The 12935-nt window shown below is 34.4% G+C and overlaps 1 protein-coding gene across 1 annotated transcript; it reads left to right on the forward strand.

Annotated features, from left to right (window-relative positions):
* Positions 1–298: 298 nt before the first annotated feature.
* On the forward strand, positions 299–12182 carry LOC129253756 (zinc metalloproteinase nas-13-like). Its single transcript, XM_054892180.2, has 15 exons — positions 299–599; positions 1408–1464; positions 2621–2648; positions 3147–3227; positions 3790–3921; positions 4904–5021; positions 5398–5576; positions 5747–5959; positions 6648–6671; positions 7154–7288; positions 7952–7966; positions 8953–9078; positions 9676–9807; positions 10187–10327; positions 11124–12182. The coding sequence occupies exons 1-15, from the start codon at positions 543–545 to the stop codon at positions 11336–11338; spliced, it is 1653 nt and encodes a 550-aa protein (XP_054748155.2). The 5' UTR covers positions 299–542; the 3' UTR covers positions 11339–12182.
* Positions 12183–12935: the final 753 nt, after the last annotated feature.

Consider the following 12935-nt stretch of genomic DNA (forward strand, 5'->3'; position numbering starts at 1 on the left):
AAGCGAAGGGATGAAAACATATCCTTTTATAGAGCATATTGTGTTCACCCCCGTCCACGGAGCCCGACATAATTATCATTTTACTCTCGAAATGATTATGTTGGTAATGATGACGGTGACGTTTTCGAATTGCCCGTGTCTGGAGTCTAAGGCTAAAAAATGGGCGTGGAGAATAATATATCGCTTTCTGAATGGACTGACGGATGCTTCCTGGATAATGGTGCTTTCTGACTGGTCTGGTATATCTTGCTTTATACGGATATGATGACAGAGACCACCAGGAACTCTATGCTTTGTCACACCAAGATCCTGTCCTGGTCACTAAACATGCTAAATGACCAGACACAAGAGTTTTCAGGTAGTTCCCTGGTTGTTATAAATACAGGTTCAATACTTGAGAAAGAATCAGTTTGGAATTGGTTCGAGAAGAAGCAGAAGGGAATATTAGAAGAGAAACAGGCTTATACTACTTTGATATATACTTTCACGACAGGAAAATAGAACTTCAGTGTCATAAGAATAATAACTGTGTGATTTAGAAGATGGAGCTTTCACTGATTTTGGGGTGCATGAGCATTTTGTTCATGGGCACCACCTATGTAAGTATAACTAATATGGCTTTAAAAATTGTCATTTTGACCCTTTTTTGTTATAATGGGAGTCCGTCAAGTATATCTTAAATATTAGAAAACAGGGGGTTTGTAAAACCCTGCAGACATTACATTCTCTGCTTTTTATGCAGGTTCCTTCATTTTTCACTTCCATTTACCGCCATTATCATAATCATCTGTATTCTGTATATAATCAAACGTATTTCTTGTATTGTGTTATTATATTTTGTTATATATTTTGTGAAGTCTGAAAATAAATCAGATTCAATTCAATCAATAAAATTCGCAGTGAATTTGGAACGTTTTATTCTATTTCCACAACCCAGTACGATGTGTAAGTATCTATTCATCGCTTTCGTGCATTGCTGGTTGATTTTAATGGGTCTGATTTAAAAAGAAATAAGCATCATCCTTCTTCGGCAGCCATCTATGTTTCCCTTCATCTTCAAATTATTTTAGAACTATAGAACAGATGCAGTTAAAAGTGACATATAATTCTTATTACAAATTCCTCTGTCCCATATCTTTTCCATATTTTTCAATTTTCTACCAAGATAATTGTCTTTAAGAATAGCGACCTGAAAAATGGCTAAAATGCCTGTTGTCTGATGATCATTTCGTTCAATCGTAATTTTAGAGAATTTATTTTTCGTTAATTTTTTATCATTTATATTTATCATACAATTTTTTTTAAATGAAAGGTTTTAATATCATTCATATATGATAAATTTCTTTCTCCATCCCGCCGATTCCACACTAAATTAAAAGTCATAAATCTGTCTCTTTTTTTGAACAGGCGGAGTACAACTACAAAACTGGCTATGTAAATGCACAAGGAGTTCCAAATGGTGGAGTGAGTATCAGGATTTTTGCTATCGAATACACTTTAATTTCAGTGTTTTAAAATTAATCCAGATCGGCTTTAAATAGTGACCAGCCGAATATCAGATTTATTTTAAATCTTAAGGATTTAACTTTTTAATCTCAAAAGATTTAAATCAAAATCTTTAAGCTTTATATTCAAATTCACAAGGTTTAAATCTAAATTTAGTATGCGGCTGGTCCCTGTTCACAGGATTTATTTTAAATCTTTGGAATTCAGCATTACATTTTAGTAAATTCGTTCATATTCAGAAATCGAAAATCAGGAACTGTATTTCTTCCGTTAAAATTCTCCTTACACGTTGATAAATCTGTATATAATATAATTTTTTTTTAAACAACTATGGATAAAAAGGAGAAATATATTTCAGTGATATATCCTGTTACACGATGATTAATATGTTTTGTTTTGTTTAGTTTTTTCTTATATTTTTTTGTTGATTAATATGTTGATGGTATAAATCCAAACTTGAAGTGTACCGAAAAATCATTAAACAGCAGTAATACTTCGGATATCATTGTTCAGCAAAAGCGTGGAGACGAAAAAAAAAATTACACCAATTGTTCTCGTTCGGCTAAATATGGCCCATAGTAAAATGGGGTAGCGGGCAGCATGTATATCATAATTTGATTTAAATCCATACTTATGTTTCAAACAGAATAATTATATTCGGAATAACATAACTGGAAAGATATTAACTCAGTGTACAAACATATATTGTTGTTTCGTTTTTATAAACTGTATGTATGTAATTCACAATATAAATTGCAAAGATGGATCTTTAAGTAGGGGGTAGGCGCTCAAAGGCATCGATATAGGAATGGGACTCCTTCTCTCTAGAATAAAATGAAATATTTGTGTCCAGAGGCAATATAATAAACAATATTCATATAAGGAGGTACATAATTTTTTGGCCTAATTGTAGCGAAAAAAATGACATGCGAACAAAAAAAAACCATTGAATATGTATACCCTTTGTCTGAGATTGGATAGAAGATTTGTATACTTTACGACAACATCCAACCTTTCTTCGTGCAAAGTTACGTATGGTATCGTTTAGTCACCAATTTGACCTCTTTGTATCCCCATCATTATTGATATATTTTCTTTAATTTTTCTCAATTAGGTGGATATTGCAGCACCGTCGTTTGAAGGTTCGTTACAAACATTTTCATAACAATTTTTAGTGAAAGCGACTGTATTAATCATAATAACATAAAGTTTATGTTTTTACAGTAAATAAATAAGAAAGGCTTTACTTTTATTGTTCAAAATTGGTCAGGACACCAGAGTTGTAAACACTTTGTGTAAACATGAATGTTTCTAGGAAATTATATGTTTGTTTATGTTTTACTCTCTAAAACAAATCGTGTGCTTAAATGACTTAAATATGGCTTTCCATATTTTTACATCTTATCTATTTAAGTTAGAATGATACATTAGAACGGAATTTCAAAAAGTGCATACCTTTTCTTTCAGTTTTCGCTAAATTTCACAAAAGACAAGGTTAAGAAGTAAAAAAAAAAAATTAACTATGCCAATGAAGAAAGTAGAAAAAAAATCACGACTTTGTTGTTTAGTATAAGGGTTATTGATATCAGTAAATTCTCTTTATCAAATTTCATTTCTTTCCTTATTTTTGTCTAATGCAGCAATGAAAACTTTTGGCACAGCACAGGGCGGTGATGCATTTACAACTATTATGGAACAAAATAAAGCGATGAATGACACTAGTAAGTATCTCACTTTGTTTCATTCTTAAATCACATATTTTCCATTTTCTGCTCCTTCCCAAACAATAATGATAATGATAATAATGATAAAAATAATGCATAAATGTTTAGCATTTATTTAACGCTTTACACAATGTTTCTAGGTGTTGTATGCCAATTACCCGGCTATAGCACTGCTAGCCTGATTAGGTTAGCATTAAATTAATTCCTTGTTTACCCGTTTACTACACTTGGGTGAGGAGTGACCAATATAGATAGAGACTTTGCCAAAGGACGAGAGCGCTGCGGTGAGATTTGAACCCCAGACCTTTTGGTTAAAAGTCCGGAGACTTATCCACTGAGCCAAGATCGGGCTATCCGATTACTCGGCTCAACACGAACAATTTATTGTTCGAAGTAGCACCCTTTTCCTTACACTGAAAATTTTAAAAAATACCAAAAAAAATCGTCAACGTTTTTTCTTTCTTCATATCGATGATTTTCTTTTAAAAAAACTGTTCTACAATACCATCTTAAAACTTATCAAACATGTCTAATGCACTTTACATCCCTGTTTTTTTAGAGCAATGTATGGAACAGGGGGACATTCCCGTTCCGTGTAACAGCACCAATCGTCAAAGACGAAACGCACTACGCAACCGAGGAGCGAGGTGGATTAATGGGATCGTTCCATACGTTATCGACGGCTACTACGGTAAGGAAATCGTTGTCAAAGAATAGTTAAGAAAAATAATAGTAGTAATAATAATAATAATAATGATGATAATGATAATAATAATAATAGTAATGATAATATAATAATAATAATACATTGCTAATGACGAGTTACTATGAACGGTATAAACACGGATATGCCTGACCATGGAATTTCGTTAAAAACTTCACTTTAGATTAAATGGTTACACACCAAGCCATAGATATTCTAAGGCTATATTATGTAGTGCCTATATCTGTGTGTTTGTTTGTTTTTCAAGGTGGGGGCATAAAAGAGTTAGGATGTGCAGTAAACCCAAACAATTACCTTATAAGGCTGATATTTTATAATAATGATAGTAGTCAATTTATCGTTTAGCGAAAAGGCGCTATTTTGTGTATATTTACTGTTATTGTTGTTGTCCGTGTGCATTTTTCATCATGATCCAACAATAATGGTAGCCAAAACGCTGAAAGTTTTTTTTTGTGACGCCTTTGCTTCCGTACTCTATTGTACTTTCATATCTAATTAAGACACCGCGTTTGCGGAAGTCCGATACTTCATCCTGTTCGACAAAAGTAGTCAACACTATTACGTAATAAGATACTTCTTGACTAAGATGATACAGTTCTCGTCATCCGCTACTCACGCTTATCACGGTAAATACGTTCCGTGTTTCATCGAGGCGAATATTTTGTTTGGTAGTACATTCTAAAAAAACATTGATACTTATCTTATCATTTCTTACATTCTTCATCTCCTCCTTCTCCCTATCTGCTCCTCTTTTTTCACCCTTCTCGTTCACCTCCCTCCTATCATTATCTTGCTCTCTCCTGTCTCCCTATTCGTCTGTCTGTTTTTATCTCTCTCTCTCACTCTCTTCATTTCTCTTTCATTTTCTCTCCCTCTCTCTTCCCTTCTCCTTTCCATCTCTCAACTTACCCCCTCCCCTTCTCTCTCTCTCGCTCTTAAAATCTATCAGATGCTGCCACAAGAGGGCGTATCTTGAGAGCCATGAACCGTTACCACGACACCACCTGTCTCAGATTTGTACAGAGAACGAACCAGCAAGACTACATCTATATCTTCCCTGGAAACGGGTAAGGGGGCAAGAATAAAGCGTTTCAAATGAATTATTCAACCAATCAATTATATTTTTAAGACATCCTTGTCCTTTTTGACAAAGTTTTGATATGGAGATTAAAAGCAGATATTACTGAATGTTTTATTTTATCATTATGCATAAAATGAATACCAATGTTACATTAAGAGCGAAGAACTTGGGATTGTTTGAAAAAGTAAGGATTAGTTTAGATGTACCATTCACAGAAATTGAGACACCTTAGTCTTCAATGAAAACAATTCCTACTATCATGTAACCTTTGATCAATGTTCATACTGTACATATTTCATCAGTGTGTTGTTTTCGATGTTGTTGTTGTTGCGAAACTTACCTTTACATTTAATCACTTTCAGGTGTTATTCCCTGGTCGGCCGTGTCGGGGGACAACAGCAGGTTTCTTTGGGAGTTGGATGTACTACGAACTTGGGTACGATCGTCCACGAACTTATGCATGCCGTCGGATTCCACCACGAGCAAACACGAACAGACCGCGATGATTTCGTCTACATCTACCGCCAAAACATCATCAGAGGTGAGGCTCTATGCGGATCAAGTAAAAATAATTGTCTGCAATATTTTCATCATGAAACTAAAAATTCCAAACTCACCACTGTTCACACCTTAAAATTATAAGATTTAAAAAAAAACATAAATGAATGAAAATTAAGTCAAACAAAGTTTAAATCACTACTCATATTACAGGTCTGGAGTATAACTTTGATAAGTATGAGCAAACATACATCGACCATCTTGGAACCCAATACGATTACCTTTCCGTCATGCACTACCATATGACTGCGTTCACATCAAACGGACAACCGACCATCGTAGCTCGTGACACGAGGTACCGACTGGATTACCGTTCCGACTTCAGCGAAAATGACATCAGGAAAATCAATATCTACTATCAATGTGGTGAGTGCGACCAAAATTATATACAAATTTGATTTCAAAGGGTGTTCTTCTGTCCTTAATCCCGCTTTGTCACATATTTTTGATTTCCCATGCCCCCTATATTTACATCCTGTGCCATTCGTTAAATCTTAATATCATTCAAATCGTCATTCATCCTTTAAAACCATGATTTCTTCATCCTTAAGCAAATTTCAATTAACGATATAGGTTGTTTCCAAAAGTCGTGGGAAATATGAATGTTTTTATTGTTTTCAGCAGTGGTAAGGTTTATGAGGGAGCTAAGTTATTTTTTATTGTTGCACTAAATCTTAAAAAAATGTGTAAGCAAGCGAATCGATTGAGCAGATTTTTTTCAGATTATTGTTTGATCCTGAGTATGTTTGCTATAATTGGCATATAATTTAGTGATTTAGTTGCCAGAAATTCAAGGAAATTCGTTGAAATAATGATGTCGAAACCTACAATGCAAGATCAAAAGTTTTGACCTTCAAAATCCATTGGCGTAGGGTTTGGAGTCGGAACCCCTTCCCCTACGCCAATGGATTTAGATTATAAAACTTCCTTAAATATGGGCATAGAAAGGTACCTAAAATGTGAAAAATATTTAGCTATTAAAACGTGTTTATGAATAAAGACAAGGATTAAACAAATTGATATTTGTATATTTGTTTTTTTTTATCCCTTCTAGATGGTACGACTGTTGATCCAACTAGTAAGTATTTCTTAAGAATTGTTTTTCTTCCACTCTCCCGTTCATAATATTTATTACTATTGACATAATTTGAATTCTGATAAATGATTTTAAATATACAAATTTTCAAGAATCTATGCAGGGAGCTTGGAGATTTACAGAATATATACGGGGAACAAGAAACCGATTCTTAATCACAATTGGTACAAACATCATTACTACTATTTGATCAATATACAAATTGTACTGCAGCTCTTTCTGCCTTTTAATAGTCGATAATTAACATATACGGTATATCTATTTTAGAAAGATAAAGACACTTGTTATATCAAAAGCATGAAAATTGTATAGGAACAAAAGACCTTTAGCTACTCATTTGTTTGTAGCACTCTCAAATCTGTTTAATACTATCATGACTGTTAATCATGCAACTAAGACCTTGGTATGTCGATAATTGTGATAATGACTAATAACATGAATGTTATTTTTTTTTACTCTTATAGCCCCCGAGGAAGAGTGTATGGATATGAATGAAGGTTGTTCAGCCTGGGCTCAAGCTGGTTATTGTCAAACCAATCAATGGGTGATGACTAACTGCAAGCAAAGCTGTGGGACATGTACTCCTACTCCTACTACAGGTGTGTCAGAGATACCCCTCCTCCCCCGATCATTGTGGTGTGTTTGTTATTGGTTGGTGGTGGTTGTTATGCTAGTGATAATGTTGTTTGTTATTTTCTCGTATTATTATTTTCCTTATTGACATCATTGTCATTATGTCATCATAATTTTGTTGTTGATATTACTGTTAGTATCTTACTACCATTATCATAATTTTCATATTATGATAGGCAAATATTTTATGAAGCTCAAACTATAACAAATTTGTTTTATACTGTTGAGCCTTTGATTGCAAGTTTTATTTATTAAAAATACCTATGTTTCTATCGTCAAATGTTATTATGGAATTATTGCTTTGAATGTTTTGAAATGGAAATAAAAGATTTTCTCAACTAATCAAACGAAGCGATGTGGTATAACCCTCTTCTACACAGATATGAAATTATTTTACAATTATCATGAAACTGGTCCAGATGATATTAGCCCTATACGTATCGGATGATATATTCTGTTATTAATATCAATTCTTTCGTTTTAAATCTAGTAATGAACAAAATTGTTCATTTGTAAAATAGTCATTTGAAAAAAAATTAATGTAGGCATATTCTTTGTTAAATTATTCTCACATTCTGAAATTTTGAAAATTAATTGCATTTATTTCTTTATCTTTTTATTTCTAAAAGGTACCGGCGGAAATGGTAAGTTGAGAGGCCAAAATATTGTCTGTTTTCATAAAATTGTTAATTAATTAATCAAACATAATATTCACTGAGAATTTACGCAGACGCATCATTAAATAAATGGGCTTACTAGCTGAATGAGTGTTATACCAATGATGCCACAAAATACCTTGGTAAATGACATAATAGTCGTGCTGGCGATTTAACACACGACTTCAACATCTTAGATCTTTTGTCCACGGCACCTCCAAAATTCAACTGTGTAATTTCAAACGGAGCATAATTATGTCGGTGTGATTGAGGTATTGAAGAATATATATTTTAAGTCTAAGTGACAACAAAGATGATTCAAAATTTAATTTTGGTCATGTTTCTATCAATGCGGATAAAGGCTGAATCAGTGGCGGATCTAGGGGGGGGGGCACATCCAACCCGTGCCCCCCCCTTGAGAGGCACAAATAAAAAAAGTAAAATATTTCATGCATGGACAAGTAAGGACCCTTTTTGTAACTGAAAATGCGACCCCCACCCCCCTGGGAAATCCCGGATCCGCCCCTGGGCTGAATTAAACTCTTCCGAACCATTCTGAAATCTTCATGAAACGATTCAAGAAAGAGATGAGATTCTGTATGCATAAAACCATAACCATTTTATTCATCATTATTATTACTATACTGTCACTCTTTAGACTGACGTACAAAGAACAAATCCATTCGACAATCTGACAATTTTATTCAAATTAAAGATAGAGAGAGGGGGAGGGGGAAAACCCTTTTTTTTTTCTTCGAAATAGACATGAAATGAAAGACTCCGACAATTTGCTTTGCCCGATTGATGGGCCCGGCAGCCGCTGCCGCTGTGCAGCGCCAGATCGACGAGGCTCTATCGTTGAACGCCAAACAGGGTAGAAGCAACTCCCACCTTTGGGCTTGAAATATATATATATATTTAAATATTGTTTTCTGCCTTCTATCAAACGAATGTTTCTTTTTGTCATTGATCAGATTGCATGGACTCACACAGCAACTGTGCGGCGTGGGCTCAGGCAGGAGAGTGTCAGATCAACCCAACATGGATGTTGGTTAATTGCAAAGTTAGTTGTGATCAGTGTGACACCGGCACCATCACTGGTAAGCAAAACTTGCTATTTTTGAACCAGAATTGATATTTTTTAAATACTTTAGAATATGAAATTTTACGTTTCATGGAAAGCCACACTTTACAAAATGAAATGTTAAATCAATGTTTGAAAGATTGGAGGAGTGACAACCTTTCTAACACTTAAATTGTTGCATTCAGCTTAATGAAGGGTTTGATATAACCTTTGGAAAGGTCGTCACTCCTCCAACCTTTCAAATGTTGATTCAACATTTCGTTTTTAGAGTACAAAAATGTGATAGAAGTATCTCAGTGCAGCACGGGCGGTGCGACCGGGCAGAAGGGGTGTCTCCCGATAACTGCAGTAATGAAACGGGAACGTCCGAACGGATCAGGGACATGGAAATATGAAAAAGAAGTAAAGGGAGTCTAAAAAGGAGAATTTTCGCTCATGTAGCTCTGTATTAAGATTATTTTCTAATCGGGACAATATAATTTGTCACCTTTCATTCTAGTGCTGTCCCCTTATTCAAAATACCAAAAGTGATGTATTGGAATTGAAAATTCAAAGCAACCTAGTTAATAACTCATTTCATTTTTTTTTTCTTTCATTTCATCTTTTCAAACAGAAAACTGCAAAGACCAGAACGATAACTGTGAAGTATGGGCCAAGTACATGCAATGTACTGAAAACCCAAGTTACATGCTGGAGTACTGCCCCCGTTCATGTGGACAATGCAGTAGTAGCAATTTTATGAACAGTAAGTAAAAGAAACGAGAAAGCTCGTGAAATTACGGATATTTTTCGTCCAGTATACCCCATACGCCCCATGAAAAGTAATAAATATTCTAGTTGAATATAATAGAGGGGCTATATATAGAGAGGGGCTTAACGCCCCTTCTTTTATTCATTGGGAAAGGATATTAACTGATTTTGATATTAAATTTTGATTTATCTGATTTTGCTTGTCACTCTCGGACAAAGGACCTCCTGGTTGGTTGGTTACCAAACTTCAACCAAGTTGTCGGGTTGCCAAACTGAGCGATAGCTCCTCATTTTCTGCCTATATTCATTGATTAATCCATCCCATCATTCATTGTTTTATTGATATATGTGTTTTATCTGTATTTTCATTCTAGCCTGTGAAGATTACCATGACAACTGTGAATACTGGGCCAGTAATGACCAGTGTCAAGAAAATCCCGGATACATGAACTACGAGTGTAGGAAAAGCTGTAATCTCTGTGTTGCGAGCTCACCAGTACAGTTGCTACCTCAAAGTAAGATTCTTTAATCATATTCTTTAAACTAAATAGCAGGCAGAACAGTTAGTTGAAGGTGTTTTCATTCGATTGGAAACTAGATGAAAGGTTTACAGGCATAGGATTACAGAACATGCGAAATGCGAAAATGTCTTAATAATAATTTCAACGTTTTTGCTGTCTAAGGGTAATTTCTATTAAAAGATCAATGTCCTTATACGTCCCATGAGATATAAATTCTACTTCCATCAGGAAAGACAGCGGTCAAGCCTTTCTTTGGCATTAACTGAGTGCACTGGACAAATTGAGGAGCTTAGACCCCTCCCCCCTCCGAAAAAAAATCACAAAAAATGTATTTTGGGATAACATCATATTTGTATTTTCAACACGTTAGTCTCTTTTTCAGCATCGAATATATTTGTTAGTATTTTGGTAGATTTGACTTGCTTACACGTCAAATTCATTACAAAGGTACTAAGAAATCAAATCTATCGATTTTCACACATAAAATATATTGTAAACGTAATCATTAATTTATCCCTCCCCCTCAAACAATAAGATTTTTACCCTAAGATTAACCTCATCAATTTTGTCCCTTCATGTTTCCACTGAGCCATGGGAACTGAATTGACTTTTAGACCAGGAAATTCTCCCTGACAATATATCCTGAGGGGTAGACTATAATAAACATTCCTACATAGGCATACTGTTTAAATCCCTTTCCTAATTCCAAGGAAACAAAAGATAGTAATAATAAATTGGTGATCTAAAATGTACGATTGATTGTTCCCCCCACCCCCCCCCCCCTCTGCAGTTGAGTGTCAGGACACCAGTGGATACTGTCCTATCTATTCCGAGGATGGGATGTGCGAGTCGAATCCATCCTACATGGGCCTTGTTTGTCCCGATACCTGCCGCATGTGCCCCGGTAGATCTTACCCAGACAACGGAGCCAGTGGACTTCGATCTTTCTTCGGATTTATCGGTGCCCTCGTCGTCTCTTTTCTCGCTCGGAAATTAGCTTTTTAGAGATTAATTGGTATGATCGACTCATATGCAGTTAATCTGCCAAATGTTGATAACGAGTTTGCGATTGGTTATATAGACAACCTTTACATGATAGAGCACAAAATCCGAAAATTGTGCATGGATTTACTATTAATTTGGATTATCTATTTAATATGTTTGGTGACAAAACGATGATCCATGATATATTGTGATTTCGTCCTTCGATATCTCTTTAAGACAACATCAACAGACATTTTCAATATATCTTCCAAAAAAAACCCACTAGCATACGCAATATTTGAAATTGTGAGTTTATTTTGTTAAACAGTCAGGCTGTAAGCTAATGTTTATGCTATTTGTGACGAAAACAGTGAAGTTCATTGAATCATTATTGGGTCATGTAAACAAACCGTATTGGTGCGTGTTGTGTCATTTATTTATGTTATTTCTATTTGTACATCTCTTTGCTTGCCATGCTTTATGTAAATAGCGGTATATTTTCTTATTTATTATTTTAACAAAACTACCACGAACACAATCGTTTTGTTATTTCGTTGTATCAGCGGACATGGGAATGGGGGAATGGGAAAGTATAGAATTCTAAATTTTAAATTTTATTTCTTTAAGGTTCTTTCATTACAAAATGAAAACCTAATTCATAAAGTAAAAGCATGTCGAAAGAACTAGTGCTTTTGATATTTCATTGTGTGTGATTTTTATAGGGAAATTTTATATATGAATTATAAAACATTTGTAAGTGATATTATGTACTTGTGTATTACCAGCTTTTTTAATAAAAGTGATATTGTGCCGGACACCGATACTATTCTTTACATTCCAAGATGAAATAAAATGGATTAAATGACTTATAGGCGTACTTCTGCGTCATGATTATCGAAATTTCAGTGGCATGAGCGGGCTTGTGAAGAAGTCACGTAATTGAGTGAGTGGTGATGAATGCATTTTAATAGGTCCATGGTTGTACATAGATTTATGCTTATATTTTGGTTGGTTCCTTTTGAAGATAGTCATTTGTCAGTACAACGGACGTATCACTGTAAGAAAAAAATCAGCCGTGGCAAAATTTTGTTTGAAAGGGTAAGGTTTTAATAACAAATGGAAGTCAATACTTGGTAGATGCATACTGTTAGAAACAATAATTCATTTTTTATTTTATTTTATTAATTTTATTTCCAGGCAAAAGAAAACAAGAATATGTACAATAAGAATACATTACCACCGACTAGTGCCTAAGGATGACTAAAACGTGTAAAAGAAAAACTAGTTTCTGTTATGAAGCTCTCCTCACTATAGTCGTGGTTTACAAATATACAAAAATAAAATCGGTATAAAATGGCAATATATGTTTAGAAGAATTACTTATTATAACAAAGAACTTAATAATAAAGAGTGTTTGTTTCCGTGTGCAATTATAATATCCAGTCAATATGAAGTGTTCATGTATTTAAATAAACAGCGTTATGCTATTATCAGATAGTAAAGCCTGAGGAGATGGAGTTGAATATATTGTGAAAAATTAAATGCTACCATAATCAGAGAATACGTAATTTAGTCGAACGCGACAACAATGATCATGCTACAAAGTAACACAACAGTA

The sequence above is a fragment of the Lytechinus pictus genome, chromosome 2, assembly GCF_037042905.1.
Source record: "Lytechinus pictus isolate F3 Inbred chromosome 2, Lp3.0, whole genome shotgun sequence".
Lineage (NCBI taxonomy): Eukaryota > Metazoa > Echinodermata > Echinoidea > Temnopleuroida > Toxopneustidae > Lytechinus > Lytechinus pictus.

Coding starts and splice junctions, on each gene's coding strand:
- LOC129253756 (XM_054892180.2), top strand. CDS start 543: ATGGAGCTTTCACTGATTTTGGGGTGCATGAGCATTTTGTTCATGGGC. Junction 9,808..10,186: donor TAGTAGCAATTTTATGAACA/GTAAGTAAAAGA, acceptor TTTTCATTCTAG/CCTGTGAAGATTACCATGAC. Junction 10,328..11,123: donor AGTACAGTTGCTACCTCAAA/GTAAGATTCTTT, acceptor CCCCCTCTGCAG/TTGAGTGTCAGGACACCAGT.